Below are 20,173 nucleotides of genomic sequence, written 5' to 3'. Positions count from 1 at the left end.
TCTATTGACTGAAAGACAGATTCTGTGTTAATGGGACCATTAGGGAGGAGGCTGAGCTGATCAGGAGGCAGATAGATTCCAGAGGCAAACTTTTGCTACCTCCCAAAGTTGAAGTGTTGACCTGCATGCTACCAACATGAAGGAGGAAAGGAAATTTGCCTCTGGAATCTCTCTACCCAGCTATGCAGTTGGGATTAGGCCTCAATTTAGATGCCTGAAGATCTCAAATTATAGAAACAGGATCTAAGCCTCCACAATACAGAGAACAAACATAAAACATCATGCTGTTATAAACTTTTCCCTTCTAAACAGGGAATCTCTATATTACAGTTCTCTAGGGAGCTAAATTCAGCTTAGAGAGTATTTTTCTATTCTAACAAAAGAACTTTATCTAACTTCTTAGATTTAGTTTTTTAAAAAACTTATTTCACTTATAATAAATATAAGGAGAGTATTATAGTGAAAGTTCAGATCCTGAACTTCCTAAAAATGTATTTTTAAGTTATTTTCATATTTTACGTGCTTAATATTTCTCATATAATGGTTTATTCTATAAGGTAGATGGAAGTTGTGGCTTATTTATTTTGAAGAAATATACTCTGAGTTGTCTGAGTGAGGGATGAGTTTGATGCTAATTGACCCATTGATGGGTTAGATATTAACTGACCCACTGTTGGTTGTAGAATAAAGTCATACATGTGCTTGTATTTTTTTGAGATAAATCAAAGGATGATATCAACTGTGAGTCATGCAATGGATTTCGTATTTACAGAGCCTGGCCTAAGAGCTATATAAAGAGAGACATTTAAGGAACTTGTACTGAAAAGGAACAGGATAAATTGGGTTAAGCTCTTCAGAAGAGGTGTAGAATGAAGTTTCTTTTATTGATACTGGTTCTGCAGGTCACTGCTTCTGGAGCTGCTCCCCTGACTGACTATTCAATCTCTGAAGAAAATGATGTGGTATTTGCTCAGGTACGTATTGACACTATAGAATTTATCTAGCCTGATTTTTGTCTTTAACATTTATTGCATTAACCAGTTTTATCTCTAAAAGTACTAGTTGAAAACTGCTTCCGGAGGCTATTTGCTTTTAGTATGGTTTTTTGATGTTGTTGTTTTATTTTTATTTATTTATTCATTCATTTATATATGTATGTATTTATTTATTTACTTATTTATTTTTGCCAAAGAGGAATGTAAGAAAAAAATGTCTGGGAAGAAGAAATTTTCCTCTACTTTTCTAGATTCTTCTGGCTGGTCTAAAAATTAAATTGACATGAGACAGATTAACAGGAGAAAAATCAAGCAAAAGTTTAATGACATCTATATATGTGAGAGATTCAGGAAGAAAACTGAGTAACTCTCCCAAATGGCCGAAACCCTTGCCTTAAAAAAGCATCAGTGTGCATTTGAGTTATAAACACAGAGCGCCAACAGAAACCTTTCCACATAAAATAATGTATTAATAAATATATTTTTTCCAGAGGTACTTGGTAAACTTTTATAGCCTTGAGGTGGAAACAACTCCAATGACAAAAATGAAAGTCAATAGGAACTTCATAGAAGATAAAATCCAGGAAATGCAGCAGTTCTTGGGGCTAAAAGTGACTGGGCAACTGGACACATCTACTCTGGACATGATGCACAGACCTCGATGTGGAGTCCCCGATGTTCATAATTTCAGAGTAATGCCAGGGAGGCCAGTCTAGAAGAACCGTTTTATCACCTACAGGTATAACATCATAGACAAGTATTTTTCTAATTTCTCCCACGTCTACAGGAAGCCTTCCTCAATTGTTAACACTATTCCTGTGTAATAGTGTCTCTAGAGGGAGGATTGTTCACTCAATGGATTTGTTGGGCTTGTAAGTCCAGAGCAGAGTAGAAAGGCTGTAAATAAAAGGAGAATAAAGCTGAATCTACGGTAAATAAGAGGCAAGAGAAAATTTTATAGACTACTTAGATGAATAAATGCAGAAGTCTGGGAGCAGGGGCAAAAAGCATAAGCTTCTACAAATGTAAATCCTTCCTAATGATGACCTGTAAATCATAAATGAGTAGAAATCAAGTTAGATTCTGTTTAAGGACTAAGGTGTCCAAGGATACATATTTCTGTAGCTAATGAAGCAAGTTTTTCTCATCTGGTCTATTGATTTATGAAACACTTCATTCTCAAATGATGTTAGCAGAAATGAAGTATTGTAATAAGACAAAATTAACACATGGTTTCCATGTATTTTTGTTTCTTTTGTTCTGCTGGTAAAGAATTAGCAACTACACTCCTGACATGAAGGCTGAGGATGTTGACTATGCCTTCCAGAAAGATTTTCAAGTATGGAGTGATGTGACCCCACTGAAATTCAGAAAGATTAATGCAGGCAAGGCTGACATCGTGATACAATTTGCATTTGGAGGTAGAGAACTTGGACTTAACTCATCTGTTTCATTTGGCATGACCTATAGCATGTACAGATGTACTTTCTTTTTCTTTTAATAAGCACATGGAGACTTCAGTTCTTTTGATGGCAGAGGGGGAATCTTAGCCCATGCTCTTGGACCTGGACCTGGTATTGGAGGAGATGCACATTTTGATGAGGCTGAAATCTGGACTAAAAGCTACAAATGTAGTTTCCCCAAGCCCCAAAACAATAGGAAAATCCTAACAAATTCTAAATTATATCTTGTTTTTGAAAGGCTACATTCTAAGAAATGATTATAAGATAAGAAAACTTCTTCTGATTAAAATTTTTGCCACTAAATAAAAATTTAACACTGTTTCAATTTCACTGTCTATAAATGGAGCATATTAGACTAGATTATTTTAAAGGTCAGTTCTAAGAATCTATGAAGATAAACTAATTTATTAGTATAAATTCAGGAACCTTAAGAACCATAGTATGGAAAGAAAAAAGCCATTATTTAGGGAATCAGTTTTTGGCAGTACAATCCATAAACTTGAGCAAACACAGATACTAATTCTGTGTATGCCAACAATCCTAGGATAGAGGTGATCATTTTCATGATTCATTGTATGCTGACAATCTCTTAGTTTCATAGTGACACATAAAGATGAAATTATATTATAGAGAATTTAGAGATCCTTATAAAGAAACACAAGTTTATAAGGTCACGTAGTCTCTTGTGATTCTGGGATAAAATTTTCAGAATGCCCAATTGATCATTTAGCAATGATCTTTTTAAAGATCAATGTAAATACCTGTGTGTATTTACAGAGGAGCTATAATTCATCATCCATCCCAGACAGTTAGGGGATGAGGGTAACTAGTATCCCCTGTTATTTAGAGAAGTCACTATCCACCAGAAAATTCAAACCATCATATCAGAAGCCTTTCTAATCTTTCTATTAGAAATTCTAGATTATATGACTGACTCATGTGGAAAGTAAATGAAGAGAAAGTCATCAAGAATATGCTCTACTTAGCATTCCCCCGTCTCTTGTTGATATTGCATACATTGGATGGAGATATTTTTATAGACCAGAAAGGCTATTTGTTTTAGTCTGACACGTGGCCTAAGCTTATGAAATCCTTGATTGAGAAGTGAACTTTTTCATTATCAAAAGACAAATGATGTAGGATTAGGTCCTTGCTGAGCCTCAAATCCTTAGTAGAGATGTTAAATTTGTCTAAATTTTATCCAAGGGTATTTGGGGTTTGTAATCTCTTCATCTGACAGGAGAAACTTATTCTGATTAGTCTCAACTAATCTACTGTTGATTCCTTCTATCATATTTTAAAATTTCAGTTATTGTATTCTTCAGTTCTGTTTGGTTTTTATTTTCTAATTCTTTGTTGAAATTCATACTGTTTTCAACCATTCTTCTTTCGAGTTTAGTGAACATTTTATGACCATTGCCTAGAACTCTTTATTGGATAGATAGCTTATCTTCACTTTTTAAAAGATATTGTTACTTTGTTTGGAACATTTTCCTCTGTCTCCTCATTTTGCCTATTTCTTTGTATTTACTTCTATGTATTAGGTAGGTCAGTTGAATTTCCAGATCTTGGAAAAGTGGTGTTATGTAGGGCATGTCCTATGGGGGTAAGCAATATGTTCCCCTCTGGTTATTAAAGCTATATGCTGTAGAAGTGTGCCCTAATTGAGTTGTGTGCCCCCTTCTTTTGTGGCTGGCCCAACTACAGTGTGCACACTGGAAGGTGGAGCTGGCCCAAATGGCTGCTAGGTCCTGTCTCAGGCAGTGGCTGTGGGCCTGCTAGAGGGTGGAACCATGTCCCTGTGGAGCTAGCTGCACAAGCTGGGGTCCATGGGCCCTCTGGGCTGGTGTCAGCCCACGGGTGGGCAGGGGTAGGACAGACATTTTTATTGCTATTTTAAGAATAAAGAAAAAAGGACACAGAGAAGGTAAATAATTTATTTGGTGTCACAGACCTAGTAAGTCCATGTTAAGATTCTAACTGCGGACTGTTTCACCCAAACTCAAGCTGTTTCTACTATCCCACTTTGATTCTATTGACTGATAATCTTTCAACTAATAAGGAGCATGATCTGATACAATTTGGCTCAACTATTAGGGGCAAGATAAAAGAGTTAATAAGTTATCAACAGCAAAAAATCTTACTCTAATTCTGTGCTTTTTTGGAGCAGTCAAGTTGACAATAAAATATCTTGAGGGAGATGTGAATATAAGTAAGGGTGGAAATTTGAGAAGTTTTTCCACTTTTCCTCTGAATTCATGACTTGGAACAGTATGTTGCAATCTTATAATTGCATAAAATATGATTTTCAGAGGAAGGACAGATTGTGAAACATGTTTGGGGCCACAAAGGTACTGAATTGTGTGTTTATGCTTAGAACCTTAGAGTTGGATTTTTTAATGAGCACTTAGGAATTCATGGCTAGCAAGATTTTTACTAATGTTTTCTGGAATTGGAGTTTTGACCAACCTTGCTGACTGAGGATACTTTGGATTTTTTAATCTCAATAACACATAATCACTGCTCATAGACGTTTGTCCTAACTGGGTTGCATATGGACAGCACAAGTGAAAGATAATTGACAGGAAAGACTGGACTTAGAAAGAGGAGAGGGAAGTCAGAACATCAGAAATTCATGATAGGAGGCCCTAATATTGAAGACTATGAGACATACACTGGCATAATAGACATATCCAGTATTTAGTTTTTGAAAATATGAATATTTGAGAGAGAAAATTTTTGGAAAGGGTTAGGTCCAGGCTAAGATGGTGTTATAAATAAATGAAATGCAGAGATTGAATTTAGTCTGAAGACATTACAAACTCTTGTTTCTATTTGATTTATAGGTTTTGACTGAACAACATGTGCATCATCTCTGCTACTTACTGTGTATGTGAACTTGAACAAATGTTTTAACTTTTCTGAACTCCATTTTTTCATCTGTGAACTGAGGATACTGATATTTACCTTGTAATGTAGGTGTAAAGATTACACATAATATAACATGCTGGGTTCATAGTAGATAATCAATATATAGTGGCTTTCTCCTTTCTTAAAAGAGAGTTCTGATACATACCTGTTTGACAATACTACACACTCTGAGAAGAGTAAGAGACACTAATTACCTAAAAGTATATAAAATAATGAAAGTTCAGAATCTTTTTTTCCATTATTCTAATGGTATAGCTTTAATGGAGAGTAAGCTGGCACACCAACACCTGGTCTCTAGGTTTATGTGAGTTAGCTCTGCCTTGGTACATATCCAACTCTAATTTAGTTATACAATACAATTTCATTTTGTCCTTCCTACATAATATGACCCATCCAAAAATATATGTCAACATTAACAAATCATGACTCATAAGAAGGTGAAGTGTCTCAGCCATGGCAAAGCAGTGCGTAGGATCATTACACAGATTTGTCAGGGCAATGAGTATCAATGGTTACAGATATTTGACCTAACCCTCAGAATAAAGCACTTATAAATTCCAGAATTTAAGCAAAAAATATATGGATAACAAAGAAAAAGTAATTCAGCCAAGTGTAAATACCCCAAACTTTCATCTATTTCAGAGGTGCATAAGGCATGGAGTAGAGACTTTTCCAGTGAGAGACTGAATAGACAAACAGACAATGATTGTACTATATATAAAAATAGAACTTTGACCCACAACCTGTAGCAACTTGCCCAGGAAACCAATCTCCTTATCTTCAATAAACAACCCAGGAAGCCAGCTTGTTGTAAGTGGAGGAAGCTAGATTGATATCTCTAGTGACAATCCAGGATGCTAAACAATAACTTCTGTGACAATCAATCTAAAATGGCTAAGATTTTCGGAGAAACTGATGGGCTTATTTTTGTCTCATTACCAACTGAGGATCCAATTGGATTTTCTAACCAATTTCACAGGATACGCACTTCTAGTTAGCCCACCTACAGCATTCCCAGATCAATAGCTTTCAATCAGGATATACACAAAACGTTCCCTTTTCCCCACTGTAATGTTTCCCATGTGTCTATCTGCTTTGAGTCTCTGCGAAAACACACGTTTTGGTGGCTGACTCCCTTGCTACAGCAAGCTCTGGATAAATAGCAATTGCTTGGTCGCATTTGGTTGGTCTTTGTTTTTTTCCACACCAGGGAGAGACCTGCCAAGTCACAAAGAAAGGAACTCAATCTCAACTGTAGATGAGCTAGTTTCAATTCTTCCCATTTTGCAAGATTATTGGCATCCATGCCTTTTTAATCCTTCCTGTCCCTTTTCTGTCTGTGTCATCTCTTTCCATTCTCAACTCTTTTTACTTATATCTGCAATCCTTCAGATTCCCCTTACAGCTCACTTAGATAATTATAATAAACCAGTCAACTTTACCTTATTTTTATTCTAATCCACCTCAATCACTACTGCTGGATAAATCTCATAGAAGCAAGGTTCCAATGTTTTCACTTATCTTACAAAAAACATTAAATGGGAAAATTTTCAGTCTAAGAAAACAAATGGCCTCAATCAAAATCCCAGCAAGTTATTTTTTGGGTATAACAAACTAATACTAAAGTTTATATGGAGAGGCAGAAGATCCAGAATAGCCAGCACAGTGTTGAAAGAGAACAATTTGCTACAGTAATCAACTCAGTGTGGTATGGGCAAAAGAATAGACAAATAGATCAATGAAACCGAATAGAGAGCCCAGATACAGATTCACATAAATATAGTCAACTGATCTTTGACAAAGGATCAAAGGCAATGCAATGGAGCAAAGATAGTGTTTTCAACAAATGGTGCTGGGACAACTGGACATGCACATGGAAAAAACTGAATTGAGATACAGTCTTACACTCTTCACAAAAATTAGCTCAAAATGAATTACAGACCTAAATGTAAAACACAACACTATATATAATTAGAAAATTATATATATGTATATTTAATAGTTCTTTAAAAAAAAGAAGACGCTGGCTAGTAGCCACTGAAGTAGTCTTTCCCAAACTTGCACTACAGCACATAAAATGCAAGGAAAAAAAGAAGTTATAACATTGAAAACAAAGTTGCTGTTTTAGAATACATTTTCCCACTGTTTATAAGGACAGAGAAGTTATATTGGATAAAACAAAAGATTGCTTATCTATGTTTATCATATGAAACCTCAGGAACTTATGGTCATTTGAAAGAACTAAAAATATATTTTTTTCCTCAAATGTCTGATCAGAGACAAGGACATTTATTTTTCTATGAATAAGAAAACACTGAAGCCACATCTCTATCGGATGGTTGTTGATTCTGGAAGAGAGAAAAGAAATTGTGACCGTAGAGTTGCATAACCATCCAAGATATCTTCCATAAGAGAGGTTAACAAAAGAGATGCTCAGATATGGTAGAATCAGTAAATTTCTCCTGAACCACCCTTGGAAAATTACATAGACATACAATTGCCAACTGACTCAAAATGAACAATTCCAGAATGCATAGTTCAGGCTCTAAAAAGTTTAACAGAGCTGTCTTTTCTCGGTTTGTTTGCAGTTTTCTAACTGAAAGGTGACTTAGGTGGATTTGGCAGTATGGGGTTATGCTTGGTCCATGCTGCTTCTCACACTTATTTCTCTTCTGCTTCTACTCTAATCATCATATGAGAAAAAGTGTTTCTCAAGCAACATTTTATATCCTACAATCAGATGAAATATACTGCCCATTGGAGTACCACTAAAACCTTTGTTTGCAAAATTGAAATAATTATGCCAAGAATATTACAAAATGCTCTCCTTCTTTCCATAAAATCAGAGTTGCCTGGAGTCACATAATGGCCATTGTCATTGCCAAGGAATTTGAATATGGATTTCAACACATTTACCACTCCTGTTGAGTGATCTGAGTCATTAGGCTTTTATAAATGAAAAAGATAGTCATTCCACGTGCAAGTATTATCTGTTCTCAATTCCCTATTTCTACTGTAGTTCACATTCCAACTAAAATGTTTGAATGTTTCTGTGGAAAACAGACATAAAAATTAGCATATATGATCTTATTTCAACCATGAAAAATTTACATTTTAAAAAACCCATAGGCAACATGTTTTATTTTATAATGCAGAGGGAATATATCACCTTATTAGTACTTATTTTTGGCTGGTGAGATTCAGTTTTGTGGAAAAAAAATAGATAACATTTTATAAATTTTCCATGATCAGCGTGATGTAAAAATGTATACACAGGTATTAAAAAATCAAAAGTACAGTAAAGTGTTAACAGTGTTTTTCTTCTAGCAACTTGAATGTAAATGATTTATTTTCCTCTAACTTTTTTATATTTTAAATTTTCTAGAGTAAAAATACAAAATTTTATTGAAATGTAAGAAATTTAATTGAATGTATTTTGTAGAAACATGGCTTTCCATCACCAACAAAATCAACTAAACATCTACAGTAATTCCCCTTACATACTAACGAGTTCCATTCCGAGAGTGCGTTCATAAGTCCAACTTGTTCATAAGTCCAACAAAGTTAGCCTAGGTACCCAACTAACACAGCCAGCTATATAGTACTGTACTGTAATAGGTTTATAATTCTTTTCACACAAATAATACATAAAAATCAAACAAATACAAAAAATAAAGAAAACATTTTTAATCTTACAGTACAGTACCTTGGAAAGTACGGTAGTACAGTACAACAGCTGGCAAGTACGGTAGTACAGTACAGGGGCTGGCTTCGACTGAATGGGCAAGAAGAGTTACTGACTGGAGGAGGGAGAGGAAGTGGGAGATGGTAGAGCTGAAAGATGGTCAGCAATAGGAGACGGAGGGCAAGCTGAAATTTCACTCACGCCGGACGTTGATGGAACGCACGTTCGCATCGTTGAAAGTTTGCAGCCTGAAGGTTCATATGTAGGGGACTTGCTGTAAAATAAATTAAATAAACTAAACATATTAGCTGCAGGCTAATGGCCTTCCACGATGGGCTTCAATCTGTCTTCCATAACTTTATTTTTCATTTTTCATTATTCCCCTTCACACATTTTTCACTTCAATAAAAAATTAACCCTTTGCCATTTTACATATAGACTAAATTTTCTTGACTCTGTATGGTTGTTTATCCTGTTCCTGGATTTTCCTCTATGTCCAAATCATTTCAGGCTTCACTTATTTGTGGCTTTACCTTGGGCTTTTTCTAAACTAAACAGCTTTCCTTCTGCATATTTCCTGTACAGCTTCTTTCTTTATTTCTTATAAAATCTTATGCAGAGGTCATCTCCTCTACTAGATTATACCCTTTTCTCCTGTATTCATTCTTTCATTCTGTCATCTCATCCTTCCTTCTTTCCTATTTTTAAGTAGTTAATTTGGTCACTTTTTTTCTATATTTCTCTTTTAAATATTATCTCCAAATCTACAGTCTTACTTTGTTTATTCTGAAGCATTTAAGACTCAGACACTTGAGAAATTAATGAATAGCTGAAAGAATGATATATCAGCTGGAGGTAACAACGATCATGTGTTATCTCATCTGATTAGTCATGGTGAATCATAATAAATAGGAAGACAAAAGTGAAAAGTTATGAGACAAAATGTTACTTGGACTAACTGCCTGCTTTTGAATCTAAGTTTGGATCAGATTTAAGTTTACTTCTAGACCTCTGATCCCTGGAGGTTAGATTTACAAAAGCACTCATTCTGACCCTTGTATATATTTCACCATATGACAAATGATTGTTCTGTGGAACAGTCATTTTCCTTCCTGTGCAGAAAAAGCCCATTTTTTCCCCTAGTGTTCATAACTCCCCTCTACATTTGATGTATTGGGTTAGCCAAAAATTTCGACAGAAAAACCCGAACGAACTTTTTGGCCAAGCCAATATTTACTCTTTCTTACTCTTTTTCCTTCTTTTTTCCCTTATTTCCCTTTCCCTTTCTCTTTCCCTTCCCTCTTCCTTCCTCCATTTTGTCTTTCCTTCCTTCCTCTTCCCTCCCTTCCTTCCTCCACTCAGTTACTCTGTAATTTGCCTATTCCTTTGCATTAATCTGTTCCCTTTTAAAATTTAATCCACAAAATTCAAACTATCTCATTCATTGTCAGAAAATTCCTTGATTCCAGTCTTAGTTTGGGTGTTCAATAGATATAGGAGTAAGGATTTTAAATATATAAGTCTTTTATTTATTCTCTTATTAGAGAGACAAGATGATAGCTTGAAGCTTTTTCTATGAAAATAAAATAAAATAAATCAGTTATTAGGGTACTTAGTAAATATGACATGTAAGATCTGGGAATTTAGATATGCATCATTTGTGAAATTTTTGACTTTTCATTTACCTCTTTGACTTTTGCTGTGAGTCTTTCATTCATAATTAATATATTAATTAATTCTCTACCCAATTTTGAGGTGCCCTGCTGTATGCAAGGCCCCACCCTAAGTATTAGGAGTACAGAAATAAATGGGAAACAGTCTCTACCCTCAAGAATTTACAGTAATATGGGGAGGCAGATAAGTAAACCATTAAACTACAGTTCAGTATGAAAAATCAGGCAGGTACAGATACTGTTAAGAAATAAGTAATGAACTCTTCCTGGGGCTCAAGGAAGACCTCTCAGAGAAGTCTGTTTTAAAAGATGACAAAGTTCTGCATTGGAAAACTTGTGTTTTTCTCAGGAAAAATATGGCCTCTTTTGTCAATCACTTTTGAACAGTTGGGAAAATAAACATAAAATCTGTCAAGTTTCCCTCTAAATTTAAAAAATGTTTTATAAATTATGCTAGCAGTGAAAATTTACAAAGAAAAACCCTTAACTTAGAAGGAATTGACAATTGTGGATGTCACAGCTCTTCTGCTTTTAATTTCTCACTACCTTTTCTGCCTGAGTTCATTGTTTCTTCCTGGAATTCGTATCTGGTGCAAGCCTTTACCACTCCAACCCCCTTAGCTTCCCTGACATCAGTGTAAACAAGTATTTTACCCTTATCTCAGTCAAAATGAAACAAGACACTAAGGAATATAGAACTCTAGTTTTGAGTGTCTTTGAACAGAATCTAGCCTAAAAATGGATGCTTAAATGTACCATATAACCCCCTGCCAAGTGGTCATTAGGCATCTGGAAACCTGCAGCTACAGGTTACAACCACTGAGGAATTCTATTACATCTTCTATAAATATTGAGTGAAACATCTCCAATATTTCTTTAAAAATGCACAAAAAGTAAAGCAAAAAAGGAAAATGCAAAAGGAACGCAAGTGGGAGAAATCAAAACGTACACTTATTAAATGTTCATTAAATGCACATTTTTATTCATCATTTTATTTAATTCTCACTCCCAGGATATTCTGCTCTTTAGTAAACAAATAGGCAAGCAAACAAAGAAAAAAATAAAATGTGGTGATAAATAAAAGTTTGTGCACTTAGTAAATGTTTAATAAGTGTAAGTTTTTCTTCCTCCCACTTGCATCCCTTTTGAATTTCTTTTTTAATTTATTTTTCTAAGGATATAGGAAGTGAGGTTGGTGGGGAGATAGGTGGGTGGCAGGTGGCAGGAGGATTGTATGTAAAGTGTTTAACAAAGTTTCTTCCTCTGGGAAGGTTTAGGATCTTCCTTACAAGCATTTATTTCACACAAGTGATGTGAGCAGCACTCCAGTTGACAAAGAAAAAGAAAGAAAAGTTAGGAAAGGGAAGGGAAGGAAAAGAATAAGGAAAAAAAGGAGGAGAAGAGAAGAGAAAAATGGTAAGCAAGGGACAAGAATTTAGGATGGCTTGTTTTTAACTTTAAAATATCTACAAATTTGAATTTAGGGAGGAAGAAAAGAGATTGAAAGAGAATAAGAAAAGAATAGAAGATAAGACAGAGGAGAATTTCAGTCTAATGAACAAAGTAATTCATATCAATTCTTTGAGTATTTGTGGAGTAGCTATTACAGGTCCATCACCCATTAATAAATTGGGTACAGAATTAAGACCAACCAAAAGAAAATGGATATGTGTCCTTCTTCCTCAAAATCTTGAGGAATGAGCATCCTTCCCATGAGCATCTCCTCCTCAAGGACTAACAAGTCCAAGCAGAATGTGACAGTAGGTATTTCAAATCAAGGCTCAAAAAGTGAATTTCCCTTTCAATTTTATTCTAGATAGTATTTTTTCTGTTTTTACAGAATTTAATAGTATAGACTGTAGCTATTTATGTACAGATTTGCATTTACTTATATCTTATTACATTTGATTTTAAGTGTGTTCTTCTTAAAATAAAATTACATTTAAAAGTTCTACAGAATTCTGACTTTTTTACCATGTCAGCCTACTTCTCAAATCCACAAACATAAACTACCTAGTAAATTCCAGTCACTTTTTTTTTTCCAGAATAAAAAAAATGCCCCAGTTTTCTTCTTACCAAGACAGGAAGAGTTTCCTGGAGATTAATCACTCTTTTGACTTGCAAAATTGGAAAGGTTGAGAGAAATTAGTAAAGTAGGTTGTATCATCCTATTTTGGATTTGGAATTTTTGGAAATGGGCCTGCTGCCATTCATAGGAAAACAATCATGAGTCAAGCTGTGTGTGGGTGATCTAAACAAACATTGTCACCCTATAAAAGTCGGACTCCAGACCGTTAATCTAGAAGAAGATACACGGAGAGCAAGGCATTAAGACAACAGAGAGCTGTGAAAAGTCAATGGAAATGAGGAATCTTCCAGTTCTGCTGTTGCTATCTGTGGCAGTTTGCTCAGCCTATCCATTGGACAGAGCTGCAAAGGACGAGGATGACAGCATGAACCTTGTTCAGGTAATTAAGGGAGCCAGCCCTCATGCTCCCTGACAGGGCAAAGTGGAAACCCTCTCTGCTTTCTATTTATAAAACTCACAGAATTGTTTGAACTTAATGTATAGGAAGTTCAAAGGCAGAGAGTTATAGAGTGTTGTACGTGGTGAGGGTCTCAGTATCATCTATTTGGACTCCTCTTTTTATGCCAGAGAAACAAAAGCCAGAGATATTAGGTAATTTCCTAAGATCAAAGCCACCTTACTAGCAGCACTGCTTAAGACACATGATTAACAAGTGGAGAGTATATGAAATATATCTTGCTTTGGGACTTCTGTAGGTATTTTAATCCAATATAAAGTTAGATGGATATTTTTATTGCTGGTGTCATGTTTAGACATAGAGATTTGTCTAAGTTTTTTTTCTTAAGCCAGGTCCTTGTGAGAAGCATGAAGTGGAAAATTGAATAAATGTAGCTGAAATATACAATTACGCACAAGGAAGTTTGTTTTGTTTTTCTCCATTAAGTTCCCTGGATAATTATCTTGGTTTTCCAGTTCATTGCAATTTTCATTGCTTTGGTAGTAAAATAAGCTGCAGAGATATTCTGTTACAAAGATAAAACGAAAGTGAGGAGGAGTCTGCAATTGAAGAATTAAACAAATATGACACTTACTTTGATTTCAATAAACTAGAGGAATATTTCATAGATTAAGTGAGCAACTGTACAAGTTTACCATAAACCACTAAAAATCATAAGAATGACCTAAAAACTATACTTATGTTTCTGCTAGCAATACCTCGAAAACTACTACAACCTTGAAAAGGATGTGAAACAGTTTGTTAGAAGAAAGGACAGTGGTCCTGTTGTTAAAAAAATACAAGAAATGCAGAGGTTCCTGGGGTTGGAGGTGACGGGGAAGCTGGACTCTGACACTCTGGAGGTGATACGCAAGCCCAGATGTGGGATTCCTGACGTTGGTCACTTCAGCACCTTTCCTGGCATGCCCAAGTGGAGGAAAACTCACCTCACTTACAGGTAATGGGTCCAAAGAGATTTTGACATAATACTGAGATTTATAAATCACTATCACAGGAGAAATAGTATCTTCAATTTTTTTTCATACAGGATTGTGAATTATACACTGGATTTGCCAAGAGATGCTGTTGATTCTGCCATTGAGAAAGCTCTGACAGTCTGGGAGAAGGTGACTCCATTAACATTCTCCAGGATCAATGAAGGAGAGGCAGACATAATGATCATTTTTGCAGTTCGAGGTAAAAAACAGAAACAAGAAAAAAAAAACCCATGCAAAATTTTATCTGTTGTTGTTTCATTAGAAAAGATCCCAGAGAGATCCTAATTACTAATCTTGCCAATAATTTTTTTTTCTCTCTTAGAACATGGAGACTTTAGCCCTTTTGATGGACCTGGAAATGTTTTGGCTCACGCCTATGCACCTGGGTCAGGGATTGATGGAGATGTTCACTTTGATGATGATGAAAAATGGACAAAGGATACATCAGGTTAGTTATACATCTCTCAGAATGATTTCAGTGTGGATTTTTGTTTTAACTTGGAGAACTCTTAATAGCTAAGAATACTGAAGAAATGGAGTGTTATGGATTTCCCAATGGGTCAAGAATCAGCAGAATCAGGCTGGAGATGGGAGTAATTGGATACGGCTGGTACTTTGTCCCAGAGATTGATTTCAAGAATGAGCCTTGAAAAACACTTGGCTTTCCATTAAGTGTACTCAGTCAATTGATCAATTAACCAAAACAAAAAAAAGAGGGGGTGAAGCACTGTGTGCTTCCAGGAAGTAAACAAATATAATACACAGCTGATCTGTGTAATGTACATGTATTTAAGGAATGAGTAACTATTACTTATGATTTCTTAAATAGGGATCAATTTATTCCTCGTTGCTGCCCATGAACTTGGCCATTCCCTGGGTCTCCAACACTCGACCAACAGGGAAGCTTTGATGTATCCAGTCTACAACACATTCACAGACCTGGCTCGGTTCCACCTTTCTCAAGATGATGTGAATGGCATTCAGTCCCTGTATGGTGAGTGATGCTGGAAAAATTAGGTATTGTAACTTTGCAATGATGGTCTTCAGGAAAGCTTCAAAATGCTGCATAAAGCATTTGTAATTTAACTCAAAGCACTTTGAGAATGTTTGGAAAGGATATAAATTGACAGAAGACTCACATTTCTTCTAATGTTTGCATCCCCATATCTGTTCCCTTTAGGACCTCCCACAGCTTCTCGAGATGACCCTGTGGTGCCCACAGAATCTGTGCCTCCAGAACCTGGCACACCAGCCACATGTGATCCTGCTTTGTCCTTTGATGCAGTCAGCACTCTGAGGGGAGAAACTCTGTTCTTTAAAGACAGGTCAGACCAGAAAACTATATTTTCCTATCTATTCTTTTTATGTATCTATACAATGCTTAGAGAGGAAAACAAACAGAAACTTGATAAGGATTTTTAAATATTTAAAACAAAAAATTTTGCTCTGAACTTGGAATCTTTCTGATGCTTCACTTTCCATATTTTCCTAAAATTGTCAAGTTCATTTTCAAAGACTTAAGATGATTTGATTTTAACCCTGTAATTGTCATTCCCAAATGTTATAAGTTACAGTTGCTTTTCAAAAGTCACAATTAGAACTTTAGAATCAGAATTTTATCTTTACTTCCTTTAAAAATGATACCAGGATACCATTACATTTAATCAATTAATTTACTCACTGCTGGATAAATATGCACATGATAAAACTGCACAAGTGGAAAGAAAGTTAAAAGAAAGTCATCACCACATCATTGACTCTTAGTTCCTCACTTCTCCCTATCTTCATCCATAGTGATGAACTCTTAAATATCCTTCCAGAATTGTTCTGTGTATATATAAAAATATACTTACATGCATGTATACATACACACACATCTGCCTATCTTTTTGAAAATATAAACGATGGTATAATATATATACTGTTTTGCATGAATTGTAGGTATTTAAAGGTTACAGTCAGCTGATTAATTTGCATTGTAAGATAACTTTCCTTTCACAGAAGACATTAATTACTCTGGAATCCTATGGCAACAGGTCCAGTGCAATCTTCTGGAAAAAAAGGAAAGATTTTTCCCCAGTGACAACATGCCTGATTTCTGTCTGTCATTGAGCCTACAGGATGTGGGAATGGGGGAAGATGGGTGAGACAGGACAATGAAGAAAATATGCTGAAAGGTGAAAGACTTCTTTCAATTTTCATTTCTTTTTACATGTTTTTCAGACATTTTTGGCGCAAATCCTTCAGGACATTTGAACCTGAATTTCATTTGATCTCTTCGTTTTGGCCATCTCTTCCTTCAGGCATAGATGCTGCATATGAAGTTATTAGCAAAGACAGCGTTTTCATTTTTAAAGGTAATTGTTATATAATAATTTCTTTAACTTGCTGAAATAAAGCCTCTCACTGGAAAATTGATTAAGATTTTAACTGGGAAATTGCCCAGAGTTGTAAATTCCCTCATTTGGTCTGTGTTCATTCATTCAAGCTGCAAATTTTTGTTTAATGTCTATTTTGAGCTGGTGACTAAATCTAAAATTCTGGCTTCCTTTTTTTTTTCTTTTCTTGCGGTACACGGGCCTCTCACTGTTGCGGCCTCTCCCTTTGCGGAACACAGGCTCCGGACGCGCAGGCTCAGTGGCCATGGCTCACAGGCCTTGCCGCTCCGCGGCATGTGGGATCTTCCCGGACCGGGGCACGAACCCGTGTCCCCTGTATTGGCAGGCGGACTCTCAACCACTGCGCCACCAGGGTAGCCCCCGGCTTCCTTTATACTATGAAAATCAAAGGTGCTAAGAAGTATTTCTAAAACCAAAGATATCTGTTATAGATTCAATGTGATTGTGATTTTTTTTAAAAAAAAAACACAGGAAATCAGTTCTGGGCCATCAGAGGAAACGAGGTGTCAGCAGGTTACCCAAGAGACATCCATACCCTGGGTTTTCCTTCAACAATAAGGAAAATAGATGCAGCCTTTTCTGATGAGGAAAGGAAGAAAACATACTTCTTTGTAGAGGACAAATACTGGAGGTAAAATTTGATTGGAATGACTTTGTATGATCCTAATTAGGGAAATTATTTTCTTTCTCTAAGGAAATCCCCCGCCTTACTCTTAGACCTGAGTCCCTCACAGTAGGAGTGGTGGGGCTTTAGACAACTGTGGGGAAGTGCTTACTTTCAAATATAGCAGTGCCTGATAACAGGCATTTCTTAAGCTCTCCTGTTTTGAGTCCCATGTACAATAAGCTGGAGCTTCCCTTTGTGCTGTAGCCCCATCCGCCTGGAGTGTGCTCCTTTCTCCTCCACCTACACAAACCCTGCCCATCCTCCAAGTCCTGGCTCAAGTCCCACTACTTCCATGAAGCTTTCCCTGCTGCATTCCAAACCCAACTGGGCTTTTCTTTTTTGAAAGAAGCCCTGCAAATCCAGGCCACGGGGAAATCATTCCTTTCCCTTTGTCTTATAGTCCACTCATTGTTAGTGTTTGTCTTGATTTCCCAACTGTACTATGTGATTCTCAAGGGCTTCTCTTAGCCTAACCCATTCATTACCTCTGCCTAAGAGGATGACAGGCAATAACAGTCTAGCTGTATAGGGCTCTCAGAGGGGCTAATTCTTGAGCTATCTGCCCAGACTCTGAGATCTGGGTGGACAAACCAAGGTCCAGCCAACAATCAAAGATGCACTTACTGTACTTTGCTTCTTGTCCCAATCCCTTTTCATAGGAGACTGCCATAGGAAATCCAGATGTGCAGGGTAGGGACAACATATATGTACAAAGTATGATAGAGAACTTCAAATTTGTATTTTAGATGTATGATTGAATTCACTTTATGTTCATATCTTTGTGATAGAAGGATGATTAAGATTCTTTCTGTCCAGACCTAAGAAATATGGTAACAAACAGCATCTGCTAGATCAGGATGTTACCTCTGTTTCTGGTAGAGATTTTAAAAGCTAAGTTTGCAGTACCATTAAAGTCACACATTTCTGTAGCACTAAACATGTCTGACATTTATTTGCAGTACTTGGAAAGTTTGTTAGAATTCCACATTAAACCTAACATGATTTACGAATTTTGGTAACATGACCTCCATGCAATGCTGAGCTTTGTTTCTTTTACTCGGTTGCAGATTTGATGAGAAGAGACAATCCATGGAGCCAGGCTTTCCCAAGCAAATAGTGGAAGACTTCCCAGGGGTTGACCTAGAGGTGGATGCTGTTTTTGAAGCATTTGGTAAGAGGACACTTATTTTGTTGGCAGTGGGGCACTTGAAACAGTCTATAGTATCAAAGGGAAGAGGAAAATTGAAATAATATTTCATAACAGTTTTCTTTAACCAGGATCCTTCTCTCAACCCTAAATTTCAACTTATGAATTTCATATCAATTATATGACTACCTCATATAATAAGCTATATAAAAATTACCTCAAGTGGTATGGCCAAGTTTACCACTGACCAGCTGGCTTTCTCTATCCCGCTGCTGCTACTAATTCCCAGGGAGATTTTCTCTGTCTTTCCTGAGTAGTCAGTCAGTTGCCAATATTTAAATTTCCATGAGCCCAAAGTCTAAAACAAGATTTTTTTCCTCCTCAGGGATAGATGGGTGGAGGGATAGATGATCTTTACTGAAAGGTAATCTAAGCACCATGATGGCAGAGCCATAAAGGATCATCAGGCTCTGAAAGAGTCCCTGTGCCTCTCTGAGGCCAGAAATGCCCCTCGGGCTGCCTCATGAGGAAAAGGGAGGAGGAGTATTGGGAAAGAAAAGCTTAAAGATACCACAGTTTCCAAAGATTCAGAGAATTTTATCTGACTGCAAGCAGAATAACCTAATAACTCAGAGCATGATTTTGCTGTCAGACAGAGCTGAAGTTGAGTGCCATCTCCATTCTTTCCTTGTTGAATGACCTTGGACAAGCATCTAAATTTGTCTGAACTTCAACTTCCTCATCTGTAAAATGGAGTTAGATATACATGCTTCTTAGGATTGTTGCAGAAATAAATGAAAAAACATCATGTAAAATGTTTAACATAGTCCCTGCCAAGTAGTATAATTCTATAAACACTTTCTGCTTTTAGGTATCTATTATTATGAGTTTTGTACTTTGCCAAATTTATTTATTGGAAAAAATATCTCACTATTTCCCCCGTCTGTATTTGCAGGGTTTTACTATTTCTTCAATGGATCTTTGCAGTTGGAGTTTGACCCAAATGCAAAGAAAGTGACACATGTTTTGAAGAGTAACAGCTGGTTGAATTGTTAGGAGAGATGCTTAGAAGGCATAACATGGGAATTCTAAATGAAGCTGATAACTCTTCACCTAAGTCTCTGTGAATTGAAATGGTTCATTTTCTCCTGTGTGTGCAGTGACTGAGAATGAGAGTGTGAGCTGGTGTGTCTTGCCCATTAGCTTCACAAATTACAGGGCATTCAAATGGGCTGTGTGTTTGCACTTTGCTCACATGGGGTAGCCTCCCACGGGGAAGGAAGAAGCACTTGTGCAACAGACAAGTGACTTTATATAGAATATTTTCTTATTATTTAATAAAGAGGAGTTGTCAGTTATTTTATTTTATTGTTCTGTTTGTTTCAAGGACTAGTTGTCCTCACAATCTTGGGCGCATTGTGGACTGAGCAGGAAACAGTAGAGGTGGCAGGATTAGGATCTCCACAGCTGGAGCCTCACAATGGGCTCATCCAGAAATGGAAACAATCTGCCACTTGCCCTCCCCAGGTACCCTACAAAAGAGATGCTATTTCCACCAACCAGGCATCATATGTGTTCCTGACATACCTAAGGAGAAAGATCTAGGGAAGTTGTCACCTTATAGGGCAGTCTCTGAAAAAAGTTGTGAAGCAGAATCCTATAATTATAGCAAATCACCTAGTTCACACAC

At 36.4% G+C, this 20,173-nt stretch overlaps 1 protein-coding gene across 1 annotated transcript; it reads left to right on the top strand.

Moving 5' to 3' along the window:
- The first annotated feature begins 13,022 nt into the window (after positions 1–13,022).
- On the top strand, positions 13,023–19,841 carry LOC132526264 (stromelysin-1-like). Its single transcript, XM_060160296.1, has 10 exons — positions 13,023–13,215; positions 13,986–14,230; positions 14,321–14,469; positions 14,593–14,718; positions 15,100–15,264; positions 15,451–15,595; positions 16,494–16,627; positions 17,141–17,300; positions 18,404–18,507; positions 19,439–19,841. Exons 1-10 carry the CDS (start codon positions 13,105–13,107, stop codon positions 19,537–19,539), a joined length of 1,440 nt encoding a protein of 479 aa, XP_060016279.1. The 5' UTR covers positions 13,023–13,104; the 3' UTR covers positions 19,540–19,841.
- The last annotated feature ends 332 nt before the right edge of the window (positions 19,842–20,173 follow it).

Source organism: Lagenorhynchus albirostris, chromosome 9 (assembly GCF_949774975.1).
Source record: "Lagenorhynchus albirostris chromosome 9, mLagAlb1.1, whole genome shotgun sequence".
Lineage (NCBI taxonomy): Eukaryota > Metazoa > Chordata > Mammalia > Artiodactyla > Delphinidae > Lagenorhynchus > Lagenorhynchus albirostris.
This window is presented reverse-complemented; position numbering and strand designations above follow the sequence as displayed.